The sequence below is a fragment of the Antennarius striatus genome, chromosome 2 (assembly GCF_040054535.1).
Source record: "Antennarius striatus isolate MH-2024 chromosome 2, ASM4005453v1, whole genome shotgun sequence".
Classification (NCBI taxonomy): Eukaryota; Metazoa; Chordata; class Actinopteri; order Lophiiformes; family Antennariidae; genus Antennarius; species Antennarius striatus.
The window spans coordinates 15,020,001-15,033,796 of NC_090777.1; the positions used below are offsets into that span (position 1 = coordinate 15,020,001).

Genomic DNA, 13,796 nt, shown 5'->3' on the forward strand with positions numbered 1-13,796 from the left:
CTCAATAGTCATTTTGACTTTGAATCTGTGTTTCCTCCACTCTGCCGATTATCTGCTTACATGACATTTATTACATAAAGAAATCAAGGTCTGCGTGTGTTCGTGTGTGTAATATCTTATCTCTCATCATTCATTACAGTCATGTTTGGAGAAATATGACCTGAAGAGCGCTGACAGGTTATTTACTCCTTTAGCTCAGTTAAACTAGTCAGGTTAAAAAGTTAAAATGTGAGCATTTGTAGAAAGAGGCGTGAAAAGAACAGGACCTAGCTTGGTAAGAGTGAGAAGATCACTAAACCCATGATAAGACAAAACCCTGGAGCATGGGCTTCATTTTAAAAACACAGATGTTAGGATAAATATTTTATCTGTGTACATTCATCAGCTGTGAAGACACAGTGTGCCCGCAGGTCCATCACACTAAGCTCAAGTCTCAGGAATCAGTTTTTCCTCTATGCTGCCAAAACCAGTATCTGTCCCTGGCAGCAGGACAGGATCACAAAAACACGGAACAGAAACATGGTTCCTTTTATAAACCCAAATTCCCTCATAACAGGACAGAGTGCTAAAATCCAATGTAGGCACATGATCCAGGCATCATTCCCGTCCTGCGTTCAGTCAAAGACAACCACTGTAGATGCAATCAAGGCCTCGTGTTTCTCACGCATGATCAAAAAGTAGGTTACTCCCTCTACATGTGTCAAGAATCAATTAGGGGAAATTCCTCCTTGTACTCTTGCTGAAAGGTGAGAAAGCAATTTTATTTAAATTTAGCAAATACAGCATCCCAGGGTCTGTGTGGAATAAGTTATAACCTTCCATGGACTTAAATGTAATTAATATAACACAAGAATCTTGAAGAATCTTGTTTTTAAATCAGCTCATTCTGAAATAAGTTTCATAAAATCACATGAGAACACTTGGCACGTAAACAAGACTGCATGAACCAATGAGCAACAGCAGCACTATGGAGCCACAGGAAATTAAAGATTAGGTGTAGTTTAAAGCCATCTCACTTTAATATAGAATTGCTTTAAACAATATGAAAGTTGATTCTACTTCACATAGGAAACGAGGTGAGTGACTGAACTGACTGCAGATTTATCTCAAGGGAAATATTTAAATATATTCCAAAATCCCTTTGTTGTAGTGTCTTTGAACTATGATTTTCCGTTTATCTACTTGCTTACTTGGTAACTCAGTCATATTCACAATCTTGATTCAATTGCTTAAAAAAAAAACCCATCCAGCTCAGTGGTTTGAAAATTAAGCAGCATTTTCTTGAATCTGTGCTGTATTTAACAGTGTTTTGTATAAAATATATACAGTACGTCCAAAAGTTTGGACACACCTTCTCATTCAATGTGTTTCATTTTTCATGACTATCTACATTGCAGATTCTCATTGAAGGAATAAAAACAATGAATTAACAAATGTGGAGTTATGTACTTAACAAAAGGTTAAATAACTGAATTAAATATTTTGTATCATAGTTTCTTGAAAAAAGCCACCCTTTTCTCTGGTTACCACTTGGCTCTCTCTTGGCACTCTGTCGATGAGTTCAACAGGCAGTCACCTGAAATAGTTTTCACTTCATAGTCATGCCTTATCAGGGTTTATTAGTTGAATTTCTTGCTTTATCAATGCGGTTGAGACCATCAGTTGTGTTGTGCAGAAGTCAGGTTAATACACAGCTGAAAGCCCTTTTGGACAACTATTAAAATTCATATTATGGCAAGAACCTATGAGCTAAATAAAGAAAAACAAGTAGTTATCATTACTTTAAGAAATGAAGGTCAGCCAGTCAAAAAATTTAAAATTTTTAAAAAATATGTCCCTAAGTGGAGTCGCGAAAAAAGTGCTACAAGGAAACCAGCATACATGAGGACCGACCCAGGAAAAGAAGACCAAGAGTTACCTCTGCGTCACCAGCCTCAGAAATCACCATTGAAAAACAGCTCAGACCAGAGACCAGATGAATGCCACACAAAGTTCTAGCAGCAGACCTGTCTGTAGAACAACTGTTATATGGGGACTGCATGAATCAGACCTTCATGGTCGAATAGCTGCTAGGAAACCACTGCTAAGGAGAGGCAACACGCAAAAGATATTTGTTTGGGCCAAGACACACAAGGAATGGACATTACACCAGTGGAAATCTGTGCTTTGTTCTGATGAGTCCAAATTTGAGATCTTTAGTTTCAAACAGTGTTATTGTGAGATGCAGAAAAGATGAACATGCCAGGTTCCCACTATAAAGCATGGAGGAAGAGGTGTGATGGTGTCGAGGTGGGTTTGCTGTTGGGCCATCATTTATTTCCCAACAGGACACTGACCCCAAATACACGTCCAGGCTGTGTGAGGGCTATTTGACCAAGAAGGAAGGATGGAGAGCTGCGGCAGATGACCTGGCTTCCACAGTCACCGGACCTGAACCCAATCGAGATGATTTGGGATTAGCTGGACCGCAAAGTGAAAGACAAATGGGCCAACAAGTGTTAAACACCTGTGGGAACTCCTTCAAGATTGATGGAAAACCATTTCAGGTGACTACCTCTTGAAGCTCATTGAGAGGACACCAACAGTGTGCAAAGCAGTAATCAGAGCAAAGGGTGGTACTTGGAAGAAAATAGAATATAAAACATGTTTTCAGTTATTTAACCTTTTTTTTGTTCAGTACATAACTCCGCCTGTGTTCATTTATAGTTTTGATGCATTGTGTGAGAATCTACAATTTATATAGTCAGTAAAATAAAGAAAATGCATTGAATGAGAAGGTGTGTCCAAACTTTTGGCCTGTACTATCTGTGTTTGTGTGTATATGCATTTTATTTTTTTTAAATATACAGTACACTGTATTTTAGAGGCTTTGGGGCCTATTTACAAAGATGGAACAGACTAAAATTATTTTAGTTATTTTAAATGCGGAAAATTAATTTGAGTTACAAATGAATTACACTACTAATTATATTGTTCAGGAAATGAACACCTTCAGTAAATCATCTAATTTTAGGTTCAAATGAAATTATCAATGTTAATTAAGTTGTCCATGGGTATAACTAGCTTAGTTTATGGCAAAATCAACTTTTAGATATGTGTTACACTGCAAAAAAAACCCCAAAATATTTTGATTCCACTCCACTCTTAAGTTTCAGAAGCATTGATTGTATGTTATCATGCTTTCAGGAGAACCACAGCAATCTCCAGTAAATAATATTGTCTTACAGTGCAGCCAGTGAGGGTACCATATAATACCAGTGTATAAGACTACAAAATGACAGCCTGCAGACCTCACATGAGTGTTGGGGGTAAGACACTAAATCTGGTTATTAGAGCCATCATGGCCTGGCAAAGTATTTCATAAACAGTAATCTAAAGTATCCTGGGTTCCCCTATCACAAACTGGGGAAAAAATTATCCCCAATTAACCTTTTGAACATTTTAATCTTAAGATTACAAACAAGCCTCTTAGCTTTCATTTACTGCAAAATCACTTAGGTAAAAGCACTTGTTATGCAATAATGCCAGGTGGTTTGATGGCTTGTGGAATACTGAATAAAAATGTGATAAACTAAGTACACATAATTTTAAAACACGGTCCTGACACAGAAACATGGTAAATACATGACACTGTCATGAACTCGGCTGTAAAAGCCATCCTGCTACCCCTCTCAAAAACTATCTGTAGACAACGTAGTCTTGATGTCATGGATAACAAGCACTTGTCCTTCTTTCCTTAGAAAAGTTTATTGCCATAAAGTGACAGCCTTCTCTTTTAATGTTTAGTTAGCCTTGTTTCTTGGTAGAAGTTTGAATCAATATCTCTGAGAAAACAGGACACAAAGGACGACTCCAAAAGAAAACAACAATTAAGAATATAATTGTCACAAAATACCTGAGAAATGTTCTTTACAACAATTAAGAATATAATTGTCACAAAATACCTGAGAAATGTTCTTTTTGGTAACATCTTTGGGAGAATTGATGAGCAAAACTGTGATGCTCTGCTGGTGCATCAACACAATTTCTTAAAATTTAGAACAGTTCCATCACAAAGAAGTTCTAATAAGACCTAATAGAACAAAAATTTTGTCAACAAAGAAACTTCAAATCACTTTTTGTAAACACTGTATGGACAAGGAGCACAATACAGTTGATAACTTACACAAATGAAAATACAATTCTTCCAAACCTTTAAGATGGTATGGTATGGACAGCAGGGTCAACAGAGACAGTATCACTGAAGAGATCAACATCGGCCGACACACCCAGAGACTAATCAAAGTGCAGCACTCTGTGACGGCTGACGCCATTCAATTACTCCATGTAAACATTAGATTAGTATGACCGAGCATGAGAAAACAAGAAGACCATAAACAACAAGATCACAGGCACCAACAAAGGAGAGAACACAGACACCAAAGACACGCCACAGTCATACCCCATACCGCTGTTTTTGGGGCAGCAATACCTCGGCCAGTGGTGATATGGCCTGAGGAACCGTGGGGCGGGGGTGTGTCTCATACCAGACCACAGTATGGAGTTTGGACGGCTAACTGGAGAGGAGCCAGCTCACCTCGTGGGCACTGCTGTGGTCTCCATCGCATGTGTATTAGCCCTTTGTGTGTGTTCAAGACTACATGGGTGGGAAACAAAATGCTTTGTGCGTGTTTGAATTTTCCCCACTGTGGGACAAATAAAGGTTTATTTTATGTTATTTTATCTTTCAAAGGAATTTCCCTATTTGTGATTAAATGGAAAGATTTTTCTTCTTCACATACTTTACATGCAAACACACTTGACATGAAAACTTCGCTTGAATAGTCACCAGCACTCAACCTCAACGACACACAACAATGAACACAGAAGCTGCTGCTGAGACATTTGGTGAGGTATGTTGTCTCTGGTGTGGATTACGCCTATGAGAGATGACGTTAAAAACAATCACACACACAGAGACAGACACACACACACAGACACACAGACACAGACACACACACACACACACACACACACACACACACAAAGCTTACCTGATACTCGTCTGTTGAATCTGCTGGGTGGTGGAGCTGTAGAGAGAGGAGAGACGGGTTAAATTAACATAATTGTTTTTACATAATGACATTTAATATAACTTTGGAATTGCTTTCAAAATCCTCATTACTTGCTCTCATCAGTGAAACAATTGAGGTTAGAAAAAAGGGATTTAGAGGAAAAGGCCAACAGTGAGTCAGAGTGACAGCCAGCTTTTGAAAAAGAGAAAGATACAGTCAAACAGATAAAATACGTACAATGTGGTGACAGAAAGTAGGACATACTCCGACACACACACAGAGAGATGCCGAGAATGACAGACAGCATTAACAGGAAGAAAGGAAACATGGGGACAGATATGAGCTGGGAGACTGAAGTATTTTCAGTATGTCAAAGGTAATATTTTGCTCATACACAAGTGCTCCTGTGAGCGGCAGGCTGCAGCATTATCAAACACTTTCTTCCTGAACAAATGGAAGCATGAACCTACCCGACTGTAAATTCAACCCAATAAAACACAGCCTTATCCAACTTGGTGGTAATAAATACGACAATTATAGCTTGAAGTCAGACGTAAATGAGTGGATTAATCAATAACTTCATAAGAGCATTAAACATCCAAATATTTATTAACAAATTATGTAAATTCATTAGCGCAAACAATTTGAAGGCTGGTGACACATATTCTACCAGGATGTGTTTCAATGAATTCAGGTCACTGGTTTTTATGAGACAGGTTGGGCTTGCGCTAGCCATTCGCCACTTCACCATAGGCGAAGTAAATTCCAGATTAGCTAGAAGATTTTTAGACTGTGTAGACAAAGTGGCGTTCTTATTTTTACGGAAAAAAAGGCTAAAACTTGCAACTTTTTCGCTTGCTAGCGGCGCTCGCTACTTCCGCTAGCATGCGGCGGTAGCTAAAGTAGGGACGCTATTTCCGCATGCCGACGGAATTTAGCCGAAGCATGCCGACGGAAATAGCCGAAGTGACCCGAACGCTCCCGATCATTAAATATGCACTCGGGTCATGACCTCCTCTCCTCCAATGGAAAACAAAAATATTGTTTTTTTACAAGCTGAACCCGCGAATTAGTGTATGACAAGGCGAGGACGATCGATCAAAAGAATCCAGTGTTTTATAGTACAGTTTGTGTTAACGTCCTCATTAATAAACAAATCATGAATGCTGAGAGGGGGGAGGAGTGGTGACAGACTGATCAGAAGGTAAATGAAAGATATTATCAATACTTGTTTGTAGTCTTAGACTTTTGTTCCTTATGACTGGCAGGAATAACCAGCGATGCATGTAAATATGTATTCACCTCGCTTGCTATTTTTCATGCCTTTTTAAATTGAAATGACAAATCATGTTATTGGATTAAAAACATAAAATAAAATAAACTATGGCATACCAATGGTGTTGGTGGTGGTCAAAGTTAAAATGTCTTCTGGTCTAAGTAAAACTTACAAGTAAACATTGAGTAATATTTTGCATGACTGTATCTTCATAGAGTGAATGGAAGTTTTCAATTGTCGAATCTCACATTTATACCTGCATAAAGTAGGACAGAAATAAAGATAGTTCAGCTTGAATTGTTGACTTTAGTGTATTTTTGTAGGTAAACTGAACAGAAGATTTTGCCCTCAGAATGCAGGAAAACCCCATTTTCTAAATAATTTCCCGGGGGAGGGCCCCCTGACCCCCCACGACGAGCGTTGGTCATCCGCGCGCTGCACCACTGTCTTGGACACAGAGTGTGTCTTTTTGTGGCTTACTCAATTCTTTTACACTGAGCCACAGTGGCTAAGTCGTACTAGTTCCTAGTGCAAGCCCAGACAAGTTATTTACAGTAATACCCTGTTTAATATGAGAGTGTGAATGCAAAATTAAACATTAAAAAAAAATCTCGGCAAATAGCTCCTTTATCATCGTGCTCCGCTGCACGCTTTGTCACACCTTGTTTCTACATACACATTATACAGTTCACCTATATGGTTGTAACACAAATGCCAACACAAGGCTGCGGCTTCTCACTGTAGAGCCTGTTTTAAGTACAAACAAAGTGCACGTAAATGTGTTTATAGTCACATAACCTTCAAAATACTAGTCTATTACGGTATCATCCATTAGGAAGGTGTTGCCTCTGGACTCGACCGGTCAACTGGGATTATGTGACAGTAGTGAAACTGGGAAGTAACGCTGATGGAAGTAACAGCCTGCAGCCTTGGGGCGAAGCCCTCATGTGCCCAACGGTTCATTGATACCTTTATTTTCACATTATCACAACCTCCTCCACTGTTTCCATTTTTGTTGTTGATCAAACTTTTGACACTTTACTGCCACAGCATGAAAGGGAATGGAGTCTCAATGAGCTGTTATTTTTGCTGTGTGGGATATGATGTTACTGTCGTGTTGAGCATGAACACACTTGAAGAGCCCGGACCCAAAAAGAGTGCCACACCCCTTAGTAATAAAATCATTATAACTGATCAACTGATCATGGTAACGGTTTACCACAGTTGTACTATGAATTGAATTTGTAGTGCCCAGCCCGGCTCTGCATTGTCTGTCTGGACTGTGGCCTTGTGGGTGAGGTACCCTGACCTTGTGAATGTGTTCAACAGGGTGTTATAATTCACATACACGGAGGGTGAGGTCAGAGTCCTGAGCACCTGGCTTCTAATGCTGGGCTGCTGCTTGATAACATGGACACCGCTCATACACACACACAAAATTGCACATTCACACTCACGCACTCTTGTGTCCATCGCTACGTAATTACAGAGCCCATTAGATATGTCCTGTGAATGTGAGAGCCTTGGAGAAACTCACACATGAACGGCATATTCCCCTGGTCACCTGGGGGGTTTCATATTCCGCTCTATGTGAAGATCACGCTCACGATCACACAACACAGATCAAGCTACATGAGGATCTCAAACACTACTGCACCGTCCCAGCATCTGCAAAAAAATAATTTGTGAAAAGATTTATATCTTTTTAGATACTAATAGAAAATGACAGTTTGTGAAGAATGTCGGTATATTATTTCACATGGGAAAAGTACATCATGAGGGATCATTGTATTTCAACTTCTTTTTTACATGTTCTCACATACATACCACATATTTAAGCTTTACACCCAAATATTAGCGTAAAACAGACGAAGAAACAGAAAATTGTTAAAGACCTGGTGACTGGCAAACTGGTGACGATTAAGTTAACTAAAATATCCATTTAGGATCTTGTTTCCAGATACACACTCAATCAAAAACAATTACATAAACCTAAGATGGTGATTTTCGTAATGCCGAATTTAATCAATCAACTTTTGTTTATATAGCGCTAAATCATATCTGAAGACATTTCAAAGGACTTTACAAAGAGAAAGCCAACAATGCCCTCAAGAGCAAGCACAAGCGACAGTGGCAGGGAAAAACTCCTTCATTTAATGTGTTAACAAACCAATGGTAGCTTTGCGCAGTAGTTATTATACAGTAGGAACTTTACCTTATTTTTTTCCCCGCCAAGTTATGATATTTACAATATTATTCCAAAAGCTAAATTTTACGCACAAACCATAGTCTCTAAAATCTGTGCAGCGGAATGCTTCAGTGATCTAAAACCACCCTGAAAAGAGAGGAAAGTAAATAACAGGACAAGATCAACATTTCTGAAGACAGATTTTTTTTCTTCTTGTAGACAAGATCTCTGGCTTACTTTGCATTCACATTGTCATTCTGTCTGACAAAATATTTATCAGTTAATGTTTTAATATTAGGACACAAGGTCACCACATCAAAGTTGCATGAAATGAATTACAAGCTGAAAGCCTGCAGCTAAAGCCGCCCATGGCAGTTAATGATTTCTTTGCAGGCCACTAAACATTCTGACCAAAATAAAGCAGAAACTACGCCTTTGTTGAACCCGCAGAATATTATACTGGTTGTACATTTTTGCATTTAACAGGATTAATCAATACTAATGAGGAGCCAGTCTTGTCCTGTTTGCAACTGATGCCAGATGCATGGGACTCAAAGAACTTGACACACAATAAATGTCTTACTGGTTAAAAAACAAGACACTTAAAATTAAGTCCTTCTTTCCACTAATGTCTCAACGTAAGCTCTCTGGGACAGTTGTAGTAATACACTCTCATTACTTCAAGACTGTTCTCAGTTTCTTGCTGCATCCTTTCTGTCATTATTGTATACCTCACCCCCTCAGCTGTCTCAAAGGAACAGACCTTCCTCCCCCGTACTGCTCCCAAAGCTTCATGACTGCCTTCTCCTCTCTCCAACCTCTCCTTTGCATTCCTGTCTGACTTCCGGTTTTGTTTCCTTAACCTTAAGATGGATCAGCCTTCTGGACAGGAGCTGTTGCAGGGTCTTGTGAGAAGACGAGGTTGTGTTGACACATTAACGTCTGAACGGATTTAGAATCAAGTTGAAAATCAGCATATCACTATGTCATTTGTTCAGTGACTGCATAAAGGTATGTGTTCAGGGACCTTTCTAGCACCAAATGTCCATTCATAGATAAAATTAAACAAGAATTATCACCTTACTGCTGTATGCCTAGGTATGTAGTTAGTTTTCTGTCCATCTGGCACCAGGGCAGAGGTGGAGTTATGAATGTTGCTTTTTCTTTTATCTTTACCATACTTCTACATGTTTCCTTCAGCAGTGCCACCACATCCTCCATAACTTATGAACAGAAGCACCGACCAAAAGGACACGTTCCAAACTGCTTAAAAAGCTTCATTTATCCACGTCAAACTTCTGAACAGGTCAGATCACTGCAGGAACCGCAGCACACACAATTGTGCACTCACACACAATGACAAACACATTGACCCGAATAAGTAGGTCAAGTATGGAAACATCCGCTTTTGTTTCACTGAAAGGTCTTAGACCAATTTTCTGTTTGGTTTATGACAACATATTACACTGCATGTAGTCTTTTAAGTCACTATCGGTGGTAACTGTTCTGGTTTATATTAAAGTTCACTATGTAGACCACAGATGAAGTATGTTGTGGCTGCGAGGTTATTCATTTTTTTATTAAATGTATTTTGTCCTTAGACACAGGCACATGCTAATACTGAATCACCTGAACACATCAGGAAATCAATGAATGAAGTGGAAATCAATGAAAGAAAATCTGATAAAAACTAGGGTTGAGCCGGGTACTCGTTTCAGACTAGCATCCGGTACGGATAATGCATTTTTGAGGAGTACGAGCAAAATACGAGTAAAACTCGTCAATACTCATCCCCGTTCATTTATTCATTTTCCTGACCACTTCATTCGCTTGCGCGGGTCACAGGGAGCTGGAGCCTATCCCAGCTGGCGTAGCTGAAGGAAAATTCTCAGAACTGACCGTCTCCACGCTCTGTGATTGGCCTGTCTCACACAGTGCCCGCCCCTTCCTACAGAGACTGCACCCAGACTTGGCGCTGTCCCACTCTTGCACACACATAGACATTGACTGATCACTGTGTTTGGGGCTTCACTGTAGCTCACACAGGTTTTCTTCGGCTTGTCTGTTTTTCGGTCTATTTAAGGTTACTTGGTTACTTGTTTCTTGTTTTGTTTTGTTGCACGTACACGGTGCATTTGACCAGACCGAGCTGAAAACTGCTTGTGTCGCATCGTCACCGCCTCCAATGCATTTTTTTTTTTTACCTGCTTGCTCTTAGTTTGACACGTTCTCACTGCAGATGAAATTAATACTTTACATACTGTGTATTTTAATTGTTACATAGCGCACATGCACAGACACACGCACTGGTGCTCTCTCTCACAGTCACTCAGTCACACATGCACAACCAGACACACAAACATACGCACCTACACCTTAATAAACTTTGTGTGAAAGAAAGGCAATAACATTAAAATATACGAAATGGTAAAAATATATATAGAAAAAAAACTGATTATAAAAATGTAAAAAATAAAATGAGACAAAATTAGAAAGTTGTGTTGAGTATGACAATTCTTGTTCATACATATTTTGTAGTTCATAATTTCCTATTGCATGTGTTGTATACATTAATGCAGTTCATATTCTGAGTTCATAGGAAAATTGTTCTGAAAATAGTTCCTATACTTTTATGATCAAAAAATCGATTTGAATCTCAATGTTGAGGCTGTTCTGTAAATGCAATGCGCTAATCACAGATCAACGATTGCAACGCCACCTCATTTAGGATTTTTGGTAGGCAGTCATGTGATACCGTATATGCATCTATTAGCTGATGGCATCCGGAAGTGCGCTCGTGCCGTCCATTTCGGACTTTCGTGAGACACAAAAGTTCTTTCAAGAGTCAATAAGAGTGTGGGAAAAGATAATACAGATAGAAGTTGGTTTAATATCAGTAGGGGGAGGGTTCATAAATGTTTAAATTCCCATAAATAATAATAGATCGCAATTTGTACTGTGGATTCCTCAATTGCGTGTGGTCCCTGGAACGCATTGACCGCAAAGACAGAGAGTGCAGTGTAGTTTTAAAATAAACAATATAGCAATTCAGCACATATCTGCTTGGCTTGGACTTCACAGTGAGAACTGACCATAGCAAGTTCTGATCAACCCATATCAAACACATATCCATATCTAAGCCCCGCCCATTTTCATTAAAACCACACCCACTTCTGGTTTAAGTCCCTTCCATTCAGAGTACAGATACGGATACAGATAATTTAGATACTTGAACAGATACAGATTGTAGTTTTTAATAAGGATGAGCGAGCACACCACTGAGTTGTTTTCTGGGACATTTTATGGCAGGAAGTAATGTGTGTAGAATGAGTTCAGATCTGTTGGGGTGATTTGAATGTCCAGCATTCATGTAGAATGCAGTTTTATTTCAAGAGTAGGTGAACATAATGAAAAAGTGTGTGTTGCCCATGCTTATGTGTTTAGATGTGTAGGTGCAGAAGTCTGAGTGTGCAATGTGAGAAGTGCTCTCGCTACAGGCTAATGGGGAGTTGTTGTTTTTGTTTTTTTTGAGGGGGGGTGAGGTGGTGGGTGGTGGCAACGGCTGTAACTAGTATGCCTGAAGTTGCCTTGGTAACCTAACACAAAGAAGATCTCATCACCATAACAACTCTACCCCTTCACCCTCCCTCCTTCTCGGGCACCATCCACCTTCCCGTCTGCTTCATCCAAGTGGTAGACCCCCCCTTCACGTTTGCTTTTTATCTCTCTACCTCCCTCTTAATACACCCACTCACTGCCATAAAAGCATTAACAGATGGAGAGAAGTGAGAGATTGAGGGGAGGGAGAATAAGAGGGGAGGACAGAGTGACAACCATAGGGTGACAAACAAAAAGAGACCGGAAGGGGTGACATGGAAAGATCTGCTGTAATATGAAAAAAGGAAAGGACAGAAACAGTGAGTAAAAAGATGTTAGAATGATGGTGACAAGCAGTGAGCTGCTGCTCATGCTTGTGGACGTAGGGGCAAAAAAAGGAGACACATGAAGAGTAAATGGAGACAAATATGGACAGGAAATTATCTCATTAGTTCACGGTCGTGTATTTAGAGAAAAAGACAACTACAAGAAAGCAAAGTATAATTATTTGAGGCAACGAGAAGGTCCACAGAATGAGTAAATGAGGATGAGTGAAAAAGCAAAAATGCATCTGTTCCACTCTGGTGTTTTCCTTTGAGTTCCCTCGCAGACATTTTCAAGGCTTAACCGTCTGTTCAGTCAATCAATACATCAGCCGGTTAACTGCAGGGGGACCAAGGCATCAATGTGGCAGCTCAGCTTCAAGCCACATTTCCATGTTGCTATTTCTTTTTCAAAATGGCTACAGAACAGTTCGACCGTCAAGGCGGAAAAGACTGATGGAAGGAAAATACATTAGAGACATATCTGGAATCAGAGTTAAAAAAAGGATTAAATGAATTCTAAACTAAACCGTGAAGGCAATCGCTGGCTTTCAAGCAAGACAGACACAGGATAAAGGTGACATGAACTACATTTGGACAAGTCTGTTATTTGTCCACCCACCTGTTGCTAATCACACCTACTGGTTTCTCTTTATCCATTCCATTTCCTGAAACGGAAACGTAAAATTGAAGAAGAATTTTGGCTTTCAAAAGGACAAGTCTGCCCTCTTTGGCAGCGAGCCAACCTCTGCTGGTAGATTTTAATCCTTTGGACCGGATGAGTATGGCTGAATAAAAGGGACTGGATCATGTTTGGGGATAGGTTTGCTGTCACTTTATCATCCCAGGGCTGAACATGTTGATCTCGATAGTGCATGTGTATGCCTACTCATTTGTTGTAATTAAGTCATTTTATAACCCAATCAGGACCTTTAAATAGTGTCACACCTCATAGAAAAAGCATTTGCATGTAAAACATGCAAGCACACATTTTTGCTTCGCAAGCACAGGGATGTGGTGAGTGTATGAGTGGCCATCCTGACACAACTACAAACGCACAAGTGTGTGATAAAGTTGAACATCTATTTTCACTGAATGCATATTTGACAGATGGGCTAATGTGTGTATTTCTACAGCATATAGTATCACACAAACGTATCCTGTGCAGTTCAAAACAAAGACACCTACCTACCACGCCAGTTAATCTTGTTAATGTTAGCCTTACTGCAACTTCAGTCTGCAGAAGCGAGGGGTGAAGAGGGGTTTATGTTACATACATGTAAACATCAGCATACCTTTTCATTCTACTCATCTACAGGTTTTGCCGGGTTTCCTTTACATTTTTCTTTCTCAACTAC

The 13,796-nt window shown here is 39.6% G+C and overlaps 1 protein-coding gene across 2 annotated transcripts in view; it reads right to left on the reverse strand.

Annotated features, from left to right (window-relative positions):
* Positions 1 to 13,796, reverse strand: part of prkar2aa (protein kinase, cAMP-dependent, regulatory, type II, alpha A) — a 62,041-nt gene that overhangs the window by 10,590 nt on the left and 37,655 nt on the right. For both annotated transcript variants that reach the window (XM_068334952.1, XM_068334945.1), the window contains exon 3: positions 5,034 to 5,069. In XM_068334952.1, the coding sequence (XP_068191053.1) occupies positions 5,034 to 5,069 (36 nt within the window). The remainder of the gene's footprint in view (positions 1 to 5,033; positions 5,070 to 13,796) is intronic.